The following is a 25,102-nucleotide window of genomic DNA, read 5'->3' on the forward strand; positions in this document are numbered from 1 at the left end:
CTCTAACCATTTAATATTCCAAGTTCCAGGTTGAATTTCTCATTCATCTTTTGTTTTAGGATGCTTTACGTCCAAAATATCACTGCTTTGCTTTGCACTATTGAAAGAACGTTCAAAGTAGAATGAAAACCATCGCTCCCGTTGCTGTAAAATGTGTTTTCCGGTGTGGAATTAAAGTCAGTTCGAGCCGGCAAAGATGAAATGGAAGATGAAATTTAATTTATGGCTTCAGTTGTCGGTCTGTTGGGTCCTGTTCCTCCTGCTCCCTGCTCGAAAAAAGCTCATTTTCGAGAACGGAACCCACTGTCACGGTCAACCATCGGTTGGTGGCCACACATGAAAGCAGCCCATGTGTGTGTGTGTGAGTGTTTGTCTGTGTGGGGGCTATGACAACTGGCCTGTCATCGGAGCGGAAGGCAAATGTTTCATTAAAACTCATCGTCAGCGTGCCGCACAGATGTACAAGAGGTGAAAGAGAAAGGTCGTGGGTGCATGTGTCTGCCCCTGGTGCTTCTGCTGGTGGTGATACTGCTACTGCTGCTGCTGCTGCTGCTGCTGCTGCTGACGGCGATGATGATCGTAATAAGTGGAGCATTATTTTGCGGTTCTACCATACTGCCCAAAAGCTGTCTGAGGTTTTTTATTTATTTTTTTCTTGCCGCCTGTTGGGTTGGCAGCGGTTGAAAGGTGGAAGAGATGTGGGTGAACCGCCCACAATCAAGCAAACCAAAATGAAGCACCCAATTTGGAGGGGTAGTCCTTTTATCCGGGATGAAGAGAACCCGGGGCACAGGGTACGGCGGGAGGAGGGATAGGGAGACACGGATGTTTAATATGCAAGCACTTTTCTTTTGGCACCGGCACCATCGGCACTGGCAGCACGGCCGCTCCGCATCTCGCGTACTGTGGGTAGGTGGCAATGAGCGAGGAAAATAATAATAGCGAGAAAGAAAGAGAAGAGAGAGAGTGAGAGAGTCTCTTTTTACCGTATACCCATGGGAGGCTGTGGCCTGTGGATTAAGGAAGCGCATCGTATGGTTTGCGTATTCGAGGGGGAGCAAAACGGAGCGGGGACCGGGCGTGAGGACCTTATTTATTTATAGGATTCGACTGCAGTAGCAGTAGTCGAAATTTTGTACCGGCCGCAGCAATTTGAGGCACATCGAGCTCGAAATGAAATGAATAAATGAACGCCAGAGGGCGGTGGCCCCGTCCCGGGGTTTTTTTTTTGAAACAGGAGATTGCATTCTGTGGTTACGGAGTTCGGACCTCCACCAAACGTCGGGCGGGGGGTCGGGGAGCATTTTAAAGGTTGGCAAACACCTGCAGAAGCACTAGAAGCTTGACAGCGGAGGGTGGCACAAATGAGAAAACCAGCACGGTGAGCTAATCCGGCTGAGTGTTTCCCCCATGGGGCGGAGGGTGCTCTCGGGGCTAAAGATGATGAAGCCGCTGCTGGTGTCATAAGCCCGGGGTTCAAGGTGTGTGCTTTTAATAACACTGGGTCTTTAATCGATGCAGCAAAAATCCCCACGGGAGGGGAGGCAGGGGAAGCTTGTCGAGGGTTAACACAACACACAAGAGCCACCGAACCGTGGGTGAGATTTGCCGTATTGCGGATTTTATTGCTTTTTTTTGGTCTGTCCCGTCGGCTGCCATCGTCATCGTTGTCTTTGTTGTTATTATTACTGTGTTTTCTTGTTGTTTTTTTGACGATGAGGGTGTGTGGAGGTGATTTTGATCCGCATACACTTTTTGACCATGATGTTGCAGACATACGTACGCGCACCAGCAGCCTGCGTATGATATGCGTGTGCTTTTGGCGGGTGGCTGGTATGGCGTCGATGAAAGCTCTGAACGCGTCAGTCAGGGCTTAAAATGGTTTTGATTGCTCACAATGTTTTTGCGTTTGTTGACTTTCATTAAACATGGGCCGCAATGGGCCGGTTTGGATGGTTGCGGATGGTGCGGCAAGCCGCGTGAAAGTAATGTTGGGCTTTCCAAATTCAAACAGTGAGCTATCAAGGCCAACACGATGAACGATGGAGTGATGGAAAACAGCGAAATGAACGCTTTGAAACGCAAATTAGAGTGACATGATGGGGGAAACAATACACACTACTGGCTTGGCTATGGCTATGGCTAGTCAAAACATCGCATCGCAAAACCTGCGCAAGGCAGCATATCAAGCATGAGCAGTAAAGTCAAACCAAACAGCAAGACAAAACCAAAACAAACTAGGTAAAATTCGGTAACGTTTTCATATTGTGAAATTGAAATATGTTTTTTAATAAGAATTAATTAAAAATAGTAGTATGCAAGCAAAACAAACGCTAGATGAACATGAGGCAGAAAGCAGCCATCATTCAAGGCGATGGTGTCGCAAAGGAGATAGGCGAATCATGTTCCGGAGGGAATGCGATCGAGACATTGAGCTCGATGCATCGAGAATTGATGTCCGAACCGTCGTGGCAATCGTATTTGAGCCTAGCCAGAAGGCGACCACAAGAAATCGCTTGTTTTTGGAGCATGTTTTGCAGAATAAAAATACTTCATTGCCATTCCGAGATCGGGAAGAGGAGCATATATCAAGCGAACGCGTGTCTAGGACGTGTACTAGACGTACCGGTTACTAGCAGTACGCCAATGGGGGGAGGGAAAAATGCTTTCAAAAAAAGAACAAACAACCAAGATAAATCCAAAATTCACGCCTAAGCCATTCCTAGTTCAACGCAATGTGTTGACTGTTAGTAGTAAAACTAATTTTCAAATTTTATGAGATGAAATCATTGAGCAAACAGGAGAAAGTACACTACAAATGTAAGCGAATGCCACAAAAACACAAAAAAACTCGGGTGGCGTTTTTGGAGCCAACCGAAATGGCTCTACGGTGCGCAACTTGCGCATCTTGCATAACATGACTCGACGATCTAGTAGGCACTTCTTTCTTTGATGCTTGTTCCAAATTGCATCAAAATCAATGTTTTCATTCACTTCTTGGTGTGGTGGTCACAGTTTCCAATCCAACTATCCTCCAAGAACGATCGCGAGTCACGCAATGGCGCCATATGGCACAGAAGCACACAACAAAAAACTGGATCACTATTAGTAACGCAATAAAACCGTGTGAAAGAGTCACAAAAACAAAAAAACAACATAAAAATAAACCAATCACGCAACACTCTCTACGCGCAGGCGAGCAAACAGGACGGAATGGAATGGAAATGCAGCAATGAACAAGTTCTAGAGAGAATGCACGCTGGTTAAGATATAAAAAAGAAGAACTCATCCAGCCTCGGGAAGGTTGGCTACTAATTCTACCAGATAAAGGTAACGTGTGTTTATTTTTTTATTGCGGTGATGTTTTTTTTAAAGCGAAACGGGGATCAAAACTATTAAAGAAGAACGCTTGGAGAGTAATTCCGGGTTTTGTTTGTTCGGTTTTGCTCTAAATGATGGGGTGTGGTGTGGTGGGGCGGATAGTATGCAGAGTCAGGGGGAGAGAGAGAGAGAGAGAGGTGATTTGTCGTTGCTGATCGGTGGAGATCTGTTTGGCTGAGAGGCTCAGATGATGGCAGAAGACAAACGGAAACTTACCATCTTAATGTCACTGATGGTCATAATGCTTCGAACGAACAGATTGATACGAACGATCGCCGGACCATCTGGCGTTGGTGGTGGTGGGTTGGTGGTAGTGGTGGTTTTGTGGTGAGAATTCGAGAACGTGGGGAATATTTCGTTTATTGCATTTCGGGCGGGGGCGATAGATAGTGGGGTGGGGTTCATTCAGTGTTATGATAAATGGAATGTGTGATCGTAATTTGTAGAAACGAGTTCGTTCCCGAGAAAAGGTGGCGTGTTTGACCGTTCGTTGGTGGTTGTGTGGTTTTTGCCATGTTCGGTATTTTTTTTGTTTTTGAGAAAGTTGCCGCATTTCGAAGGGTCGGTTCGGTTAGTTCGGTTGCAACGAAGAGCAAGTTCGACCAGTTCGACCGTAACGCGTACATTTTGTGTGCGTTATTTTTTCGGGTTTTTTTTTTTGGTCAGGATTTGTTTTGCATTTTGCGTTCGCGCGCCGTTCGGGAAAAGAGAGAAAATTGAAAGAGAAAAATGGTCAAAATACTGTGATACGTTGGTAGGTTTGGTTTTGCTGCTGCGAAGGGAAATTGTAAATTAGCTCGCACGCTGAAAGTTGTGTGTGTGAAGATGCTGTAGATGCTGCTGCTTAACGAAGCGTGGTGAAATTGTTGAATTGTCGCGTACATATTGCAGTGACGTTCAGGCGGACGGGTATTTGATTTGTTCAGCTTTAAACGGAGTTCCATATACATACATAATCATAATTATTCCCCTGTTTTTTTCGACAGAAATGTGAAAAACGTGTAACCAAAAGAATGAAACAGTTACCAATAACAACTGTTTGAAGATGAAACGTTGGTGCAAAACATTTAGTTTGTCATGTCAGTGATTCGGATAATGTGCAACCTTAGACATAGAAAACAAGCGCCATGTGTACAGCGTTTGGTGCGTTTGAGTGTAATCGTCTTATCGAGTGACAGTTGTCAAATTTGCTGCATTAGTGAAACGTCTTGCGTCTTACGTTGATGTGTTTAGTAGTTTGCAGAACTAACTACCCATGTTCGTGTGTGCGTGTGTTCATATGTTACAGCAGCGTCTGTGTATCGTCTATTTACAGACAGACAGACATGAGTGTGTGTGTTCAAGTCGGTTGACGCAGTTGTCGGTGTTTTCGTTGTTGCTGGTAGTGCGCGGTAGTGTTGAATTTTGGTTGCTTGGTGTGAGAACAAACTAAGGTACAGAGCGTTGTGAAGTACAACACACAACCAACACATGTAAAAACGAACGGGAAGCTTATTTACATCGCAAGCGAAAGCTTGAGCTAATTGTACAACTCAACTCCACGGCGGACGGGGTGTATGTATCGCCGTGCCGACGATATGATGATGCTTGGCCGGACGCCACTTGGAGCGCAGATTAGCCGAAACGAAGAGGTAAGTGTGGAACGCAACGGTTTGTTCAGTGCCAGAATTACGCGCTGTGGTATGTACAAGCCTCAGGATGCATGTGTTGTTACATCTTTAAACACCGTTTTCGTTGCCATTATCTTTTCCCTTGGACGACTCTTCCCACATGTGTATATCTTCTGTCCGGAGTGCACTGTCGGGGTGCACGTATGTTCTACCACAAGCTTCCCATGGATATTTTATGTTCGTTTCGGCATTAAACTAAACTCATACTCAAGCTTAGGCACATACACACACTACACCGCAGACCCCAAAGCTTGATGCTTGATTTTACGACGCCCGTAGTAAAAACTATCCAATTGGGCACCGAACGTTCCCTTGTCCGTAGCCCCGCGGGGTGGGTTGATACCAACACACACACACACATACACACTCGGTGCACTACGGATCTGCACGGAAGACCCGGGGAGAAAGTTTTACGAGCACCGGGGCACATAAGTGGTGCGCACATATTGCCGGCGATTTGTATTCCCGGTGCTTGATGGGGAGCGATTTAAGTCAAATGTTTGTCTGAGAGTGCAATAATATCATCGTTTATGGCCTGTGTGTGTAAGCGGGACCGCGCCATGTGTGTGTGTGTTGACGGACCGTTTAAAGATTAATGCTCAAGCCATCTATGTCGATTACGGTGGCTCAATGGTCGCTATATAAAGAACGACCACACAGCCGTTTTAAGAACGGTCTCTGGGAGGAGAAAATTTCCAATAGCACGAACTTTTTGGAGCGTGGTAGGAGCTTTCCCTCCAAAAAACTGACGTCTTGAGTTTTGCAGCCAAGCTTAGCAAGAGGGGGTGCCCTCTTGCTGCCCCCATCCATCCCGCCCGGGAAGGCAAACAACGGCCAAAAAGTAAACAACAGCTACCGTCGGATGCCCTTGCTGCTTAGTGGTAGCTTTTCAGCAGCACTATCCAATGATGGCAGCCCGAAATTTGGTTCACAACATTTTTGCACAACCTTCAATCATTACACAAAAGGTCCAAAGTTGCTCCCTTTCGTAGCACGTTCGGTGTGGCTTGTTTCGATTTCAGTGCCGGGGTCAATCTTTCAGAAAAATGGCCAACGGCAAACACAATGGGGGGCGGCTGTGCGCGCAGACAATTTGCTTAACTCACTAATAGGTCGAACAAACTTTTACTTTCGTAGCGTAAGTACGGAAAGCTCTTTATGGTACAGGGGTAATGGGGGGGGGTGACAGAGGGGCCGAAGAGTTGTTTGCAAGTCCACCCCTTGTCCTGACCCCAGAAACAGGCACACACACACACATAGAGACTTGGCATCAATTTAAGACAGCAAAACTTGAAGTATCTTTGAGGAGTGTTCGCTAATGCCTTCGCTTCGTGCGGGTCCGCGCTGATGGTGTTTGTTGTATTTGCTTCTTTTTTCTTCTCCCACTTTCCACCGCCAGTTGTCAGAGATAATGGTACGGAGGGGAAAGGCGAAAAGATTTTCTCTTTGTTAAAAGGCGGATATATACGGAGTAGCGAACAAAACAAAAACGAAGCAAAAAGCAAGCAAATCAACCACCAAACAAGGGACGAGGAAAATGCCCCGAAAGCGCCGAAGAACAAAACACTAACGGGGGCTGTTGGTGTTCCCGAAAATGGCCCTAGCAGTTGTGCTGCACAATGCTCGAAATGGGTCATGATGGCAGAAGAGCACGCTACTACTGCCACTGCTAAACTCGTCCATCTGCTGTAGCTCGGTGTGTGTGTGTGTCTGTGTGTACAAGAACATCATCCTCAGCTTGAGAGTAGTGTGCCCCTTCGATGAGCTTAGGTAAATTATGGTTTGGCTCAATGTTAGTCCTCCATCGCCTGTGCTGCGTTCGCGTGGCTCCATTGATCTTGTTACGAGCGAGCGGTCCCGGGCGATATAGTAATCCTCCCAACACCAGACACGGTTGATGGATTCGGGGAAAGTTTTCCATTTCAAGCTTCAACGACGAAACCACAGAGCTATCCAGACTACCCCCACAGACTCTGAAGTTGTTGGCAACTCCTGCCTTTCAACACTGCACTGCACCTTACTACGGTACCACAAAACAGGGGAGGACACGCTTCATCCTCAGCAGTTCCCATTCAGCCGAACCGATTTGCTCGAGCGAAATTCAAATAGCTGATTTTACATGACCGTCCAGCGACCGATATCATCACATGGTGGTGTCGCCCCCTTCTATTCGTCGCCGAACTGGCCGTGTCAAAGGGTCCGGCTTCCGGACGACCAAAAACAAAATGTCACTCGCTCCATCAGCGCAGCACAGGCCGCCGGAAGCCATTTTGCAGCACGAGCACAAGCATTAGAGCAACGGTAATTGGGGGCGGGGCGGTGAAACTTCTTCGCCACTGTGGGAAGGAATGTGGGAGCACCGAAAAATGTGACCAAGGAGCCCCGCGGTGCTGTGAAGTTTTTTGCCTAATTTGGCAATTTGTATGATTGAAGGACGAACGGCTGCGTGCGCCTTTGCACGGAATGGCATGGGTGGAGGATTTTGTGTGATTTGCTTTGGAAAGTGTGTGTGTGTGTGTATTGGTAACCACGGGGAAGGCAGGGATTGGGAGCTTTTAAGACCCTTTCCCGGCTTTTTTTTGTTGCTCCACTTTTGGGTTTCTGTGTTCACGTCCACTTTCACCGGCGGCGGGTCGAAGCGGCTAAACTAAACAGAAAAGAAATGTGTTGTTTTAGCAGGACATCTTCTCCTCATCTGGAGACTTCCCGATCACCTCAGTTTATATAGCTGACCAGCGTGTTTGTGTCGCTTTGGAGCGCTTTTCTTCCTCCCCGTATGCCCCCTCTGCCACAACACGAAGGTTCGGGCAATTTGTCCGAATATTTAGAGAACCGCGTGCTCTCTACATCCTGCTGCGCGGGCTGCTACCCTTTTTTTTGGTGGTCCGTGTGGAGTGCTGTCAGTTAGTAAAATTGCTCTCCATCTTCACAGCATGGGAGGGCATGCCGTGTTTTGCAGCTGCCAGGCTGGCCGGCTTTCCTTCCCGTGGTGGTGGGGTTATGTTTTTGGCATCTCATTTGCATGCGATTAAAATGCACAGCACCGACCCTCCCGCCCTTTCCTCCCCGGATGGTGCCTGGTTCCCCCCAACACAACAGGCAACAGAAGAAAAAGGGGTAAGACGACGACGCGCTGTGGAAAATGGAAACTTTTCCCCCCTTTTCTTTGCTTTGCTGAACTGATCTAGGAAGCTTGTGGGTGATTTGTTTTGTGAGATTTTTGGGTTTTTTTGTTGGGTGATGCCAGTAGTGATTTCGGTTCGGTCGCTTCCCCTTTTTTGTGGAAAGGTTTTCCAACTGATTGGTTCGGAGTTGGGTGATTTGAAATCACAGAGTCGCCCGGTGGGGACGAACCCCTGCGACACAATACAACCAGAATAGAAGAGGAAGAGAAAAAAAACTGTCACAACGTCCCAAAAGCAGGGATAAGGGCACAGGGATACCCAAAGCCAGTGCTCTGGAATTCGGGAAAGAATTCTTTCGGGGAAAGTAAGGGACAAAAGCAACACACAACGCAACGCAACCATCAGTGCGAACGGTTTGGCTGGGCACAAACAAAAAAAATAAACTGCCGCTCAACCTCCGTCAAAAGTTCGAAAATCTTTTGAGAGTTAGCACTGGGTTTTGTGTGATTTTCTTTCCGTCCCCCCGTGCCCCTCGCTGTCGTTGGTTGCCGGGTCGATTCCAGTGCCAGTGTTTTTCCGCGGAGAGTCACTTGTTGTTGGTGTTAAATAAAATACTCTCGGGAGGAAACAAAAGCAACAACACAGCAGCCAAAGTTCGTGGCCGAGAGCAGGGCGCGCGAGTAGACTTCACTTGACGTGCTTACTTTCGTTCGCGCGGAAAAGGGATTTACCTCATCAGCCCCAAGTTTTGTAGCGATGCCGTGTTTTTTTCATTGTTCGAAAAAATGAAACGTAAGTGTGTTTTTGTTTTAATTGGGTTCGTTGGTTTTAACCGGGTGTGTTAAAATAAAAAAAAACAACGCTTCAACGCTGATTTGATATTAAATGTATAGAAAAGAAGAGAGTTTTGCTTACAATTACTGCAAAAGAAGTGTGTGAAAACAATAGTTTCAACGGTGTGAGGCAGCACACACGCCAAACTACATTGGACGATGCGTCTTATCGCGAACTGAAAACTAGATAATGCGGTACAAACGGCAATTTTTCGATACCGTTGGGTGGGATAAACAAAACAAATGATTTATAGCTTCATTTTCTGTTTCTACTCAAAAGCGAATAACTTCTGGTTACCCGGGTACTAGTATAGCGAAACGAAAGAGCGTGGACCGTTGGTCCAGAAAAAGTAGAAACAAACCAAAATAGATACTGGAAACGATAACAAATGACAAAACAAAACCAGAAGACTATGGAAACAAAAGCTAAACTCAAGGGGAGGCGGGCCAGAGACGTAAACGAAACGGTCCGGGCCGGGCAAAACCCGGAAAGCGAACACACACAAACTGGACACAAAAGGCTGGCCTTACCGGTTCCGTTGATACCCGACGGTCGGATGCGTGCGTCGTACTTGCCGGCGCCCAGAATTTGATCTAGAATTTTCTTTTCCTTCTCGCGAAAGTTAACTTTGGCATTGTTGGCTCTGCAAGATGAGGGGAAGAATGGTTTTAGCGGCAGTGCGTGCATTGATTATAGTGAGGAACTATTAAAGCAAGCATTCTGCAAGCAGCGAATAGCATACTTTTAGGAGCATTTCAGGCGCAGATTACGGTCAGCTCCTAAATGTATGCAATTCCTGTGCGGCAGGATGCTCTGATGTGAGTAAGTGACGGAACAGTGAGTTTACATTTGCAGTGTTTAAAATACATTAAATTATTATAGATAAATTTAATGCTGTCGAACAATGCCTTTCAGGGGAAGACGTTGGGAAAGTTTTGTCCTGAAAAGTCGTTAAAATACTTACAGCGATGCACTGCACAGGCAAGCGAAGTAAAATATGGCCCAAAAGAAATGGCCCGAGGCCATTCTGGTAACGTTCGATTTCGGATCCTGCAAAGAGAACAGTAGAGAAACAGTAGGAGAAAGATGAAATTTTATGCGCTAGAGCAGCCGAAGGCGCAGTTAAATTAAAACGACAGTTTTATAAAGCGAAACGGTTGGCTCATTATTAGATCATAAGATCGTAATCGCAACTGTGGGCAAGCGGACCGCAAGGGCCTGCGTTTCACCGGTGACATTCCAGCATAAGTTGACACTAACTCAGTTTTATATCAGTCACTTCCAGTCACAAACAACCCTGGGCAGCCGCGTTGGGATAAATAGGAAGGGAGGAAATTTCGTTTGCTCCGGAGATAAAACGCTGCGATATAGCTAAACGAGGTTTTTAATGCCCTCCCTCATCCGAGCCTGTTGTGGCTGTCGGGCGACGGTTTGGCAAAACACCAACCCAGTACACCGCCAAGTTTATTACAGTCTTCCGGTAGTCGTCCCGAAAGGTGTTATAAAGCTACTGCTGCTGCTACTGCTGCTGCTACTGCTCATCGTTTTCCACCGGGTCTGTCGATGGGAAATTACAAACGATCAGCAGCAGTGGCAGGAGGGATGACTCTGCCCAACCGGTAACAAGCGCCACAAAACGGTTCCATCCGGTCGGTGAAGGTGAACTATTCGAGCCATTCGGAGCGGCACATACCGCGCCCGAAGGTGAGGCGAATGGCGTTGACAGACGGGAAAACCTTTTATTGACAGATACTTATCAGGATAAGGATGGGACGGCGATGGCGGCGGTGGCGGCGAATGGACTTCGCTTGGAGCCATTGTGGTGTGGGCAAAAATGGTAAAGTAAAAAATTTCTCCCTGGAATGTAATACGAAGATGCTTTGGTCTTCGGTCTATTATTTTGTCCCCCCCCCTCCCCTCTCTTCATCTCGATCGCTTCCTTGTTGCGCAACGGTGTAAGTAAAAGCCACATCAAATCTCAAAGCTTGTGCGGTTGTGCCACCACCGCCGCCACTGCCTCTCCTTTGCTGTGCGGCCGGGCTTGGTCCCTGCGGAATGGGTTCGTGCGGGTTTTTGTTCTCAACTTCACTCGTTCTATTTGGTCTTTCCACTTATCCACACTATAACCCAGAGGGAATAGATTGAATTTGGTGTCCCACAGGGGTGGGGCAAAGGTGGGAGGGGGGGGGGGATAGAAAAACCAAACATTCCGCTACGCTCTCTCGAGCAGTCGTTAATCTAAGGCACGTTGCGTAACGACGATTGATGAACGATGGTTTTTGGCACTCTCTCACTCTCTCTCTCTCTCTTTGTCGAACGGGAGTGCTTAAACTTAGGCAACCGTGGGTTCCGGTTGACCTTTTTTGTGTGTGTTTTTTTTCTCCCTCCAAGGGTCTTCCTTGTCGTTTGGTTTTCGGTTCGCCGGTTCAGGTGGTCCAGAATTGATCGACATGTGTAGGTGCGTGCGTGTGTGTCCGTGTGTGCGGCTCACTTGCGTTGCACACTCCAGACCGTCCTTTCGCGGCTAAGGTCAATCCTTCGAACACCTCGTCCTCGAGGAAGGGCGAAAACTTTTCCACACGTGTGTTTCGCTCGTGCACCCCTTTTTTGTACCTTTCACCGTCCACCGCCCCCCCCCCCCCCCCCCGAATACACGCTTGCTCGGGAAAAAGGGAAAGTTTTTCCCAGGCGGCCGAAAGTTGTGGTAAATCGGCAATGATTAAAGCGCCTGGATGTGGGAACAGGGGAGGGATGGAGGCAAGCACGAAAACAATAGAACTTTTCGGGCTCACTTGAGGCGCGCGCAGGGGTTTCAGTGGGATGAGGATTTATGTTGTGTGTGTGTGTGTGTGTTCTTTCTTTGGTTTGGTTTTACACTGGCTAGTCCAAGCGGGTAGCGCACGAACTTGTTCCGGTTAACCAACAATCTTTCCCCCCCGCTCTTTTTATTTCGAGGTTGATCGGTTTCCGTTTCGACAGAAACCATCGAATAGGGGAGGAGCTCGGTTGGGAGCGACAACGACGGAGTGTTACGATGTTTTATTTCCAACCTTTCACCCGCAAAACTCCCTAGAGAGTGGAGTTTTTTATGGTTCCACTGTGTTTTCGATGGGAACATGTTCCAAACAACACTCTCACAGACTCATACACACACACCCACTTCCATGTATGTAAAGGCGCATAATGGCGTGAGTCCCGTGTTTTGGGGCTGGAGGTGGTGGTGGTGGCGGTTGCATGTGAAGGATAATTTTTCACCCCCAGAAAGGCACCGCAGAAAAAGTGAATAAATGGCGGTGGTGCTACAAGTGAAAGTAAAACGCACAGACGACATCGAATGCGCGATGCCGATTGCAAATACCTTCGCCCCCGGAACGATCCCCCCTATTCCCCTGTTTTTTTTGGGGGGCCATGCCCGAACCCCACCCGCCCATCCGGCGCGAAGACTAATGGCACGGGGAAGTAAATTACGCTGTAACATGAATCTTTTTTGCGCTACACACACACACACACACACGCACGCAAACATCGGGTACCGGGAAGGTGGCTTTCTGTTGTTTTCTTTTTCACGTTCGTTTGTGTGTGTGTGTGCGTGCGTGCGTGTGTTTGCATTCACCATTTTGCCGGTGCCCCTGTTTTATATCTTGTTTTAATGCTCTTTGAAGAAAACGCTCGTTCGCCTACTGTTCGAATGGGCAACGGCGCTTGCACCATCGTGTTGTGGCGGCTCTGTAGTGGGAAGTGGGGGGAGGAGCCGCCGGTTCTCTGGAAAAAAAAGCAGTCCGTAACACGGGAAAGCTTTCTCGAATGAACATCATTATGGGCAATTTGAGAAGAAAAATCATGACGATTTGATTCACTTTGTTCGCGTGTGCCAGAATGGGTAGATGAGCGGGGAAAGATGCAGGGGGGGGGGGGGAGGGAATTGTAACTGTGTAGGCAGGGTGGTTCGTTATGATAAAGTGTACCGCTTTTGTATGGGTGTGTGTGTATTTTGTTTCTTATGGGTGAAATTGCATGAATACATTTCGAATGCAGCATGGGCGAGACCATGATTTATGCGCACGAATGATAAATTATCGTACTTTTTTGCTTTTTTGTTGCATGGTTTTGGGGTCACAAGGATCAGAGGAAAGTAAGTGTATGCGCGTGGGTCGAAGAGTGTAATAGTTGAATAATTTATATTTTTATTTATTTCTGTTGATGTTGCTGTCCGATGTTGTTGTGCCGGAGACATACGTTAATGGTAGCACGATGGTTGCATTAATTCTTTAGAATGCATTAGAAACGAAAGATAATAGAGAGAGTCAATTGAAGGGACGATTTCAATCTTCATATGCTTTTTGCATATTATTTTTACGGTCCATTAAAGAAAATGACCATTGATAATGAAGCAGTAACATTAAAAAGGTAATGTGATTACAATGTTTGTGCTTGTATTGAAAGTAAATCTACAAAGGCGATTTTACAGTTCAGCGGCACAGGTTTAGGGCGTACTGGATAAAATGTTCACTATCCCTGTTGAAACACATGTCCGAACAAACAAAACAGAAAAACTTAGCATTCGTTCTAGCACACGAACGCTAGCATATACCATACCTTTGGTCAAATAGCCGACGGCAAAGTATAAGCAATCAGCATTTCAAAACGTGATTGGCATACACCAAGCAGCATCCTAACCTGTTAGCGAGAAGCAAGCAGGCCATGACTTCAAATGTTGTTGCGAGCGATCAGAACCTTTAGCTTAAATAAATGATCAATTTTTTGTGTGTAGCCGCTAGAACAAGCTCCGACACGTAAAAAAAGACTAGTTTTTTGCGCCCAACGTTCACTAATGTTGTTCGCAATATGTCACGAAATCGACTCGAGATGACACTTCTGTTCGTTGAACAACTCTGCTTCATCTCGCATCACCAGCAGCCTCAAGTGGGCAGGATACGGCTGAAAAACTAATCCTTTTTTTGTGTGGTGCTCTCTTCAGCTGCTTCTTTTGCTCGTACCGCAACCGAGTCCCTGCTAGTCCAACAACAACAACGACAAAAAGAAAAGACCGAAAGGAAAAGAAGTTCGAAACTCCCAAAACTCGCTTGATTGATTCGACATTCAACAACAGTGTTCAAGTTGGTCGATAAACAAACCATTCGATTTCTCATTTGCTTGATCCCCTCCTTTCCTTGGGGGCACTACACGAAGCGAGCAAACCCTAGTACGGACCGGAAAGAAACTGGTGAGCTCCTGTCCTCCTCTCCCCCCCCCTCTCTCCTCCCTGGCACCCATGCACGCCGACTGTTCGATTGGTCACTTTCTCGAGGGCGTGAGGGCTTGGCTGTTCGGGACGGGCCGTATTTCGGTGATTGCACTGGCACGTGCAGAACGGAATCGGTGACAACCGGCAACACCAACAACGGGGGACGGGAAAACGGTAGTGATGCGTAAATTGTACGCGCGTGTGTGTGTGTGCCGATCCTTACGACCGTTGGCGGAAGGTTGCGATCAGTTCGGTTCAGTTCAGCGGACGAACGGAGGCTGAGGTTGGTGTCCCTTTTGCCAACCGGTGGACCATGGAAACTGTGCCTATGTATCTGTGTGTGTGTGTGTGTGTGTGTGTGTGTGTGTGTTGTGCCACGAGAATCGTCTCGGTGTCCATTTTTCATGTTTATGTTTCCGTTCTTGCTGTTTCTTCTTCTTTTTTTCCGACGCGTTCTTTCGAAACGGTGGATTCGGTAGGTTCGCATTCGGGTGCGGTTCCGAAATAATCCTGACACGTAGCGAAACAAATGGCACAGCAGAGGCTATAGTAGTAGTAGTAGTGGTATTGGTAGCAGCGGTAGAAGCAGAAATTGTATTCTCAAGTGTCAAACTTTTACTCGGTGACCGCTCCGCGCTCGAGTGGTCCTTATCTCTAACGACATTGTGCACAGGACATTGAGCTTATGTATCGTGATGAGGCGAAGCTTTCGATGTCACTCTTTCGCTCCGTCACCGTGTCCGACCCCGTTACCCGTCGTCTGTTCAGGTTGTGCAGAGGAGCGAACCGAAGTACAGCGAACCGTTCTAAAAGATGTTCTGATGATCGTTTCCGAGAAGCGTGGAGGGAACGGAATAAGGAACGAAATGAAGTTCGAATTGGACGGGCTGGGAGAAGAAACGCGGCGAAACGGCAGCAGAGAGGTTCATCTTTTTCGATTCCTTCCCGAAATAAGTGAAAGGTTGGCTTTCGTGCCCACAAGGCACCCCCCTTCCGCTCGGCCCAAAACACTAAACATTCCCCTTTTCGTTATCCTTCATTGGAATCTTTCGAGCGCATGGGGGCAGCGCAAGAAGAAAAACATGGGAATATTATCACCGGTAGATCCTATTTTTTTGTTTGGTAGAGAGTGCAAGAAGGACTCGTTTTTGTTGTTGGGTGACTCTTTCACTCACCGTGTCGTGTCATTTCTGCAACTTCCCAAACAAAAAAAAAGAACCCTTTCTGCTGTCAAAGGTAGCACACGGGGCGGGTCGTATCCGGAGGGCTATTTGCCATCGGCAACGGCGAGATCCGGCTGTTGCCGTTCGCAACCCGGGAAGGGTAGAGAGAGGGAGTCAGTGTGTCCTTGCCGAAGGTCGTGTGAAGGATTTATACTCACGATTTGATTTGCGTGTTGAAGGATGAAAATGGATGGAAGTGGAGAAGTGAACCGGATAGAGTGAGATAGAGAGAGAGAGGAAAAAAAGAAGAAATCAACGAACGAACGAACGAAACGTTCCGTTAATTGGGTGTCGTTCCGTTCCCGGATTTTGGGCGATGCTTTCGGACTTCGGTGCGTTTTCTGGCAAATTCCAGTGCGCGTGGCTGGTTTTTGGCTTTGGGGATGGTGTGACAGATAGACGGATGTTGCAGGCAAATGAAAAACTGCCCAAGTAAACGTGAAGCAGCAGCTATGGCAGCTCAAAAAAGGACCCAAAAGTTTATTCGCGAACGGTGATGGCGTTCTTCTTGCGGACTTCTTTTACCCGAGGGCTGTCCTCCTTACGAGCGATGCAGGATGCTGGAGAAAATTGATACTTATGGTAATTAGGTTTTTTTCTTCTTCTGCTGCTGCTGCTTCTTATGCCCGGCTCCTGGACGACCCGCTCTTCTCGTCCATCCTGCCGCGACCGTTTAAGGGCACGATCGTGGTGTTCATGTAGGCGATTAACGATTTTTCTGCTCTTTATGCTGTGTCGTACCCGTCGTCGTTCTTGGTGTCCCCTCCCTGTCAGGTAGCACGTGGTGCGCGGTTACGCCAGAAAAGGTGTGCATGAGTTTTAGAAACTTTCCAAAAAGTTATATTTTGATACGCCAAAGTATGGCGGCGGCGACCACCAACGGCGGCTGTGCGAAAATGTTTAAACGCGTCAAACGCAGCGAAAGGAAACTGTCGGCACGGGAATATAATTAACGAGGGGTGATTAATGTTCGGTTGAGTAAGGGAGGTTTTTAGAGGGGGAAGGAGGGGGAATACATATCATAAATGGGTGCTGGTAACAGATATCCGTTACTGCTTTGAATGCAGGCTTGTTAGAAATGATTTATACCGTGAATGGAATTTGGACCGCATTGAATCAAATGTGTCATGTTGGTAATATGGTTTTACACAATGCACTGTTCCTTTGTTCTTTTGGTAAATGTTACATACATAATATCCGGTTTGCAGCGATTAATAAAGTATGCTTGGAGGATTACAATATTAATCGGTGCCCTTTGATTGAATATTTAAAGTGAATTTAAAGAGGACAAAATAGAGACAAATCTTCCGAAACATGTTTCTGTGCGCTCGTCGTTCGGCGCGTACTGTCCCTTGTAGTTGAAAAGGTGCGAGAAAAGGTCCCGCGTACCGTGTGATTACACGTGAATTGTCCCTGCTGTGCGTCACAAGCGCACAGGGGAAAACGGCGCGTTAAAACGGTGGCTCGTTATCAGTGGGCCCAATCCCCCGAAACAACGCTGCCGCTGTCGCCCTGACGCACCCCAAAATATCGTGCAAATACGGTGTGCGAAAACGGAAAGTAACAAGAAGGAAAAACACATTTTCAATGTAGCCATTTCCATTAACCGACATCATCCCATACACACGCACACCGTGCTCCACACCGTGTTCCGGGAAGCGATCCGGAAGAGAAGTCATACGCAGAAAAAGGGAGATTTCATGCTGGAATGTGTGTCTCCGTATAGCGGGGAGCACAGCGGAGTGAGAGGCGGAAAATGTGACACAGCATCCGACCGGAAGTTAGATAAAGTCATCTATTTCTTCTGAAGCTCAAGAGAGCAGGAGGGAGCGAAGTAGTTGCGAACGAAAACGGAAAGGGAGACTATCGAGCCACTTTTGCCCCTCCGGGGGGAGGAGAACGACGGGGGCAATGGCCAAGAAGGGCTGGGTGGAAGGTTTGAAAACTCCGCTCAACAACCACCGCTGCTGGCGCAGCATCCAGTAGCGCGTCAGGGGTTGTTTCGCGACCGAGCTCTGCGCAATGTCGCGCTTAAATTATCCAATTAAATTAGAATGATAATAAAAGTTTAACTTAATTAAAGCGACCCACATGGTGGAGGGGGGAAGGGGGGGGGAAGAGTTCGGTGGAAGAAGCAGGGAAAGCATTAAAGTGGGGGAGCAGCCCTCGTGTAAAATCGTGCAATCAATTCTGGTCGCGACTTGTCCCACACCTGGCCCGCAGCTCGCCGCTCGTCTCTTCGTTCGCTCTACCACTCTATCGCGATTCCCCATGCTTCTTCGGCCCGTTTGGAGTTTTTAACAATCTAATTTCCCTTTAGCGTGCAAAGTTTCGCAATGGATTCTTTGCTCGTATTTTCCGACCCGAAGGGCCCGAACCTTTAGCCCCACAACCACACCCCGACCGGCCGGCGGGGGCCGATCGGTCGTCTCTCGCTCTCTTTTTCCCTTAATCCCCGACGGGGTTCATCTTCAGCGCATCGATGTTTTAATTCAATCCGCGTAACAGGCCGCGTCCGTCCGTCCATCCATCCGTCCGTCCCCCCTTTGTTTGCCCCTTTTCCGGTATATCGCGCCACTGTGCCCGTTGGGTGACGTAAGGCTAATGAAACCTTAATTTTCGCTTTCCGGGCTCGGGGCTGGCGGGGCTATGACGGGGCTGTGGCGGGGCCCGGTTCAGTGTAATGGATAATTTAGAGCGCTCGCTATCCGCTCGCTCGCTGCCACTGACCGCAAAAGTGCATAATCGCAAATGACTCGGTTGCAGTTTACGGTGACCACGCTTAATGAGAGCGAGCGCCCGGTTTGCGATTTGTTCTTTTGTGTCTTTGCAGAGCATCATCATGGGGATGGGCAGGCGAATCATACCAGTGATTCGAACCAGAGGAGGGGAACCCAACAGAAAAAGAAGAAGAGGAAGAAAAAAAGGAAGAGAATTGCTCATAAAACGGTTTCGCGATGGGTTTTACTCTGTCATTTGTGGCCAGACGGCGGCGACAGCTGCGGCAACAGAATCGTGGTCGTGGCCGCCAATGGTCGTTTGCTTTTGCGTGCCTTTTTTTTACCCGTTGTGTCGCACCGTGCTCCATCGGTCTAAAAACGGTACGCAATAACTGGGGGACGGCAGGGTGCCACAAATGCTGAATTTAATTAAATAATTAAATACAAAGTGTGAGGACGAGCTTTTTTTTGTTTGTTGTACATTGCTAGGTTTTGTTGTTGTTGTTGTTGGTATTGTTTTGCTAATTCATGAAGGGATGTGGCGCGTTGGAATTGGTATCTTTCTATCTGGGACAGTTGTTCTTGCGCGACCGTTGGGCTGCGCTGGGTATAAAGCGCGTGCTGAGTTTGGGGGAAGGAGGTGGGGGGGGGGTGGAACGAAAATAATAATAACCCCAACATGCAAAAGACGGCCTCTCTACCATCATCCCGCGGATCGGAGGGTTTTTGTGTTTCAGGCGCTTCAAGCGCAATTTCCGTTGCGTAAGCCGCCACCGCACTCGCCGCCGTCGAGTGAAGAAGGAAGCAAAAGGAATAAACAAACATCACACACACACACAAAACTACAGACACAAACGCAAACCAAACCGTTAGCAGAGACCGACCGCTCGTGTTCCAAGCAACGTGACCCAAACCGACGAACCCCGGGGTTGCCCGAAATAGACAAAACAGGACAACAGGGCAGACACAGAGGGGTACGATTATCATAGATACTCGGGCGTGCTCCACAAAGGAAGGGCAATATTTTTAGCAACATCTGGGTTTGGTGCGTGCTTTTTGTGTTTTTTGTTTTATGGTTTGTTTTATTTCAATTGCCACTGACACTCAGTGATTGCATAATCCACCCATTACGCACCGAGCTGTTGTGTATAGTTGATTAATTATTATAGGCGGAGAAATTGTAGTGCAGAAATAGTGCGGGAACGTTAACTACCATCCTCACAAAAAAAAGGACGAATGTGGTTGTGTTTGGTACTGGGGAAAAAGGGGAAAAAAGCTGGAAGCGCACCGAATTGCAGCACGTTGTTTGCAGAACTCTAATCTTTCGCTCTATTCACTATCGTCCTTGTGTGGCTGCCCCTTGCACGCTGTACAACAGTGATGGTTGAAGGCTTTTTTTTTGCTTTGTTTCATTTATCCCGAAAGTACGGAAGAGATTATCCACAGCGCGGGGTGGGTGTTTATGTAATCCGGATTGTTTTTGTCATGTTTAATGGACAGTTATTCCCAATTCAAATCTGTGCCATCCGTCCGCGTACCGCGCACTCTGTGGTGGGTGATGGAGATTAGGTCCAGGGTTGTGGAGTACACTTGGTGAATAGTTGATGAGTTGTGTTGGAAGTGATAGTGAGAGACATCCAAACGGTTGTCATAGAAAATGGCTGGAAGTTATTTAGTGTGGACAGCAGGAGAGTAGAGTTATGCATTGTAGTTGTGTGATGTAATTAAATGATGTAATTTTGGTCTTGTAATTAATCATGTTTGTTATGCTACTTTTCATGTCCACTTGAACATACAGAAATTCTACAAAAGCTCACCAAAAGTAGTCAAGTGCTACGTTCAATTCTAGTGTTACATCGTTATGCAAAGCAAAGCTTAAATTGGAGATTAGCAATACTTTTGTTCATCAGAATCGATATAAATATTGAGGTTAACATAAATGTCATTTGCAGTGTAATGTACCGATTGCCATTCGGTATAGAAGCATCTATGAAGTTGCCATGAATTCCACTCTCAGTCAGCAACAGCGCTACACTTAATCGGCTTACCCACGCTACTAATCTTCACCGTCGGAAGCAATCGCAGTAATACACGAATTAACTCACGAGCAATGAACCGCAGGGTAGTGTTCGGTGCTGAACTGTGGCCTGACTTTCATATAAAATACCACCCCGCAATACACAACATTATCTCCCACACACGGGGCCAATGTGTTCCAATGCAAATATCTGTGGCGGCTTTAGAGCATTCAGCTGGACTGGATATAGCAGGCAGGCAGGCTGGCTGGCTGGTGGTTTTTGATGACCTGCCGAAAGCATCAAAGCGCTCGAAAATAATTCTATTAAACCACGTGCATAAATATCCGGCTCCCGAGGGGCGAGGAGGGATGATGGGCGGCCCAAGTCCCATACCGAAAACCAATAATCACCTGCTGCGTTATTCATGCGGCGGTAGCGCAACCGTAAAAGAGAGGAACCATGTAGACCACCCAAACCACCCGGAAGGAGAGCGGGCGCACGGATGCGGTACCGAGCATCGAACGGAAAGCTTCGCCGAACGAACGTGCGCCATTAATATACTAAAATTATAATTTCATTTCACACCGGCAAACCACGCCGCCGCACGCCCCTCTTTTGGGCTCTTCCACTCGTGCGGGAGGCGCAAGAACGGCAAACGAGCTTAGCATTAAAGATCATGAATATCAAATCAAATGCACTATCGCATTCACTCCCCCGACAAACCAACCGCGCTTCCCCTGCCCCGTTGGAGCTAAGTCGCTGTGTAGAGTGGAGAAGGTCGGCAAGTTGTTGTTGTTGTTGTTGTCGTCTTTTGTCGTGGGCGTAGAGGTGAGAAACGTGTTCCACGTGTTTTTGGGTCCAAACCTTTTTTTTCCCCGCAAACTTTGTTCGGGGTGTCTTTCGGGTGACAAGACTCCACAGCACAAGCGCGTACCAACAAGCGGCCAACAAGGAAGAAAGCAAACGCTGGCGACGGAATGTTACACGAGGCCGTAGTAGTAGGTCCCGGAAAAAATATAAAACAAAACCGACACGAAACAACAAAGAAAAAAGAGAGTATAGAATGGTAACAGCTCGGAAAAGCGCCCCAAAAAGCAAGCGACGACGCCTTTAATCGGAGGCAGGCGATTAGCATTTTGATAAGCGAGCGAGGCTGTCGCGCGTAAAAACGGGCCTCCTAAGCGAGGAACCCTCCACTGCATGGGAGAGGTGCGTTCTTTGCTGAGGTCGGGAGTGTTGTGTCTTTTCGTGTTGGTTAGGGCCGTAACAAAAAAAAAAACCGTACGAAAATTCTCATTCTCCTTTCTTCACACGACAGCGGGCGGGTCGAAAGTTCAAATCGACTCGTTGGTGGTGGGTAAAGTGCGACAAAGTCGCGATCAGAGAGCAGTCATTTTTGCTGTCGTTTTATGATATTATCAGACATGACCCCTCCGGTCTATCCCCATACTGAAAGGATGGGTGGTGAAAATAGGAGTGGGAGGGAGTGTTTTCCTCTTTCTCTTTTCGGTTACGGTTGTCGGGTTTATTTTTACGTGTTTTTTTTCGTTTTTTGTTTTAAGAAGGCAAAGGTTAAACGATGGTGCTCTATTTTTATTTACCGGTTGTCTTAAGGACACTTCGGCACACCTGGTGCACATTTGATGGTGCTGCTGCTGCTGCTACTTCTTCTGCATGCACACGAACATAATCCGGTAAAGCAGTAGAGCCAGTAGGATGGGGCCAAGAAGGCAAAGTGCTTCTTTCACCAGAACTGACAGGTTTGGGTTTGCCGGGCCGTGTGTATGATAACGCACGGGACGAACCGCCCGTGTTGGAGCACGGGATGGGTCGGAAAGCGTGGCGCGGGCGAGTTTTGGTTGAGGATGTAGAAAAGTTAAATTTTCTATCCATCGAACCGGAAGAGCATCTCGCACCGTGTTGGGCGCCGAGTTCTTTATCCATTCCCATCTCTCCCCCTCCGTCGTGCCTTCTGCATCATTTCCGAGGCGGCGCCCGTTTGTCGACAACTGGGGCAATAAAAATCGGCGAGAACCTTTTGCGTCAAGTTCTGCTTGTTCCGCTTCTGTGTGTTTTTGGCGTTCTTTTTGCTTCTTTTTCTCGTGGGAGGTTCCTGGCAAAGGGAGGGAACGACGCGGCGAGTGCGTGTGGCAAAAGATGTCCTTTCCGTGCGATGCGAAGGATGTTTTATGGAACGCGACATGTGTGAAACCGGTTGCCGCCGGTTCCACTTGCCTGGCGATCCTTATCGAGCTCGACATGCTCTTGACGCTTTCGCAGGAAAAAGAGCGCTGCAACAGAAATCAGGCAGAGGTTTTCAATGGAAATGTTTGGACTAGTGAGGTGATAAAATATTACTGAGATGTTAAAATCATACCGGTGAGCTGAGCAAACACCAATGTAACAAGCATCCAATAGGCAAAGAAGTGTTCGTTGTTGCAATTTTAGACGGGTTGTGCTTTGGCAATCACTGACAATGCTTGGCATGGTAAATCACAAACAAGAGGCAACATCCCGGCTGGCTTGTCGACCCCTGGCCTAGACTGATATTGCTCTGAGTCGTTTCTAAGAAGTGACGGGACTCCCACATGGGACGGAGCGGCGTTTGTAATCAAAAAATTGTTTGATTATTCCTGCGAGGTTCGGAAGGTCATAAATTGTGGTGCCTGCCAGCAGCTGTGAGTTTTCATTCCTTTTTGTCACTTTGTTTAGGATGTGTAGAATTTTCCAACAGTGAGAAAAGCACACCCGCATCCCTATACTACCCCTAGTTTAATCCACGCCTGTGCACATAAATCTTCCAAATTGTACAAAGATTAAAATGACAACCGCGCCGCGGCACGCTTTGAAGACGCTGACGCCGCTGGTGATAGACTAAAAAGACTAAATTACCTTTGGAAGTGTTTTAAAAAGCGAAAAACAAAAAAAAAACAAAACACTGGGTGGGTGTAGTATGACACACGCGCCACCGTACCGCAACAAGATGAGTAATCGAGCACCAGTGCAAAAAGGAAGCGGCACGGAAGAGAAACAGCAAGAAAGCGAGTGCGAAGAAAGTGTGAAAAGATCGTAAAAGAATTTCCACCGTAGTCTCCGTCACGGCCTCCAAGACTGTTGGAAGCAAGAAAACGTAAAAGAGAGAGAGAGCTGCTGCACATTATGGGCTGTGGATTTTTTTACGGCGTTTTTCGGGTAACGATTAACGATCGAAACCGGCTTTCACGAGATCATGCCTATGGTGGGAATGGAGAGGAAGGGATGTAACAGGAGGACACGTGGCGAATGGGAGCTGCGTTGGGGTTGTAAAAATGTAAACGGACACCGGCTAAACATGACAGCGGGCGGTCGGTCGATGGTTGGTTCATGTTTGCATTTTTATGAACCGTGCGCTGTAAAAACCGGTCCCGGGTGGCACTCAGCAGCATTATTTGGTGACGGTTTATAGATTTACAAGATGTTTTGCATCTCCTAATCATGGTCCGGAGTTAATTTGAAAGTAGTGTACTAGAGATGAAGGATGAGTGCAGGGGGGGGGGGGGGGTGAGGTTATGTCAACGCCTTCTTCATTAAAATCGTATAAAGTGTTCTTATTTACGGCTCAAACGACGGCCAAAGGGTTCAATTTCCGTCAACAACACTCTTCAAAGTCATGTTTCAAGACATGTTAACAAGCTGTTGACAAGGTTTAGAAGAGGTAAGAATTGATCAGTGAAAAATGGAAGTAAACAGCTATTTAAACGAATTTAGCCGAAGTCTTCTATAGTCGCCTAAATTGATGTAATCCGCTTAACACTGAAGATTTATTACACTACTAATCATCCTTTTATTGCTCTTCTCTGCCAGAAGCTGCATTTACCTCAGAAAAAAAAGCTATAAATTGATCGAAATAGATCATCATCTGAGTGTAAATAGCCTATATGGATAGCAATTACAATATATTGCTTTTAATGTTATTGAAATGGGAATTCTACTGGAATCCTTCACTGGATTCTACTGGAATCGTTCCTACTTCATTCTACTGGAATTGGGTTATTCAAAGACATCCGGATTGTTTTTGTTATGTTTAATGGACAGTTATTCCCACTTCAAATCTGTGCCATCCGTCCATGTACTGCACTCTGTATGACATCTGTATCACTCTATATTACAATAAATCTGCAAGATTTATTACACTACTAATCATCCTTTTATTGCTCTTCTCTGCCAGAAGCTGCAATTACCTTACAAATTGATCGAAATAGACCATCATCTGAGTGTAAAAAGTTTCTATGGATAGCAATTACAATATATTGCTTTTAATATTGTTGATGTGGGGCTTCATTCTACTTGAATTGGATTATTCAAAGACATTATGCCGCACGCTCTCAGTGCTTGATCGTTATTAATTGCAAAAACCTGCCAACTATCGGCATTTACTTACTGGAAACTGCTGATGCTACTGCTGGGACAGCGCACAGCAGTACCATGATTTGATCGTTTTTTGATACCATCAGTTGGTCAGATTACACCATATACACAGTACACGCTCGCCTACTGCTCTGTAAATTGGCAACAGCTTGCAACAGTGTGCAGGGAAACCATCCCAGTGCGACATGGCAATGGCAGCGGCGGCGGCCTCCCATTCCATTCCGCAAATAATACAAACGAACTCGGGGTAGGTGGGCAGTTGTTTTCGCTTGCACGTTTTCCCACACCCATGTGGCAGATGATAGTAGTAGGAGGGCGCGCAGTGGGGAGGAGAGCTCACTGCTGACAGTTGCTTTATTTTTAGCCAACGCACAGACCCATCTCCGGCCCGCTCCGTTGTCTTGTGGGTGAAGAAGATGCAACCGTGTTTAGATGTCGGATCGGAAAAACAAACCAGATCGGCCTGCGGGTGCCGATAG

General features: G+C 47.3%; 1 protein-coding gene and 1 long non-coding RNA gene across 15 annotated transcripts in view; one reads left to right on the plus strand and one right to left on the minus strand.

Annotated features, from left to right (window-relative positions):
• LOC120898282 (glutamate-gated chloride channel) overlaps nt 1-25,102 on the minus strand; it is a 91,289-nt gene that overhangs the window by 41,289 nt on the left and 24,898 nt on the right. For 10 of the 14 annotated variants that reach the window (XM_040303904.1, XM_040303905.1, XM_040303899.1 and 7 more), the window contains exons 3-4: nt 9,975-10,060; nt 9,541-9,653 (exon numbers count right to left, since the gene is read on the minus strand). In XM_040303904.1, the coding sequence (XP_040159838.1) occupies nt 9,541-9,653; nt 9,975-10,036 (175 nt within the window). In that variant the 5' untranslated portion in view covers nt 10,037-10,060. Of the gene's footprint in view, nt 1-3,597; nt 3,666-9,540; nt 9,654-9,974; nt 10,061-25,102 lie in introns of all 14 variants that reach the window. The other 4 variants (XM_040303902.1, XM_040303913.1, XM_040303907.1 and 1 more) reach the window with 1 other exon arrangement.
• The window catches only part of LOC120898293, a 124,747-nt gene that overhangs the window by 7,138 nt on the left and 92,507 nt on the right, over nt 1-25,102 (plus strand). The window contains exon 3 of the long non-coding RNA XR_005738641.1: nt 4,368-5,012. This is a non-coding gene — a long non-coding RNA (uncharacterized LOC120898293). The remainder of the gene's footprint in view (nt 1-4,367; nt 5,013-25,102) is intronic.

The sequence above is a fragment of the Anopheles arabiensis genome, chromosome 2 (assembly GCF_016920715.1).
Source record: "Anopheles arabiensis isolate DONGOLA chromosome 2, AaraD3, whole genome shotgun sequence".
Classification (NCBI taxonomy): Eukaryota; Metazoa; Arthropoda; class Insecta; order Diptera; family Culicidae; genus Anopheles; species Anopheles arabiensis.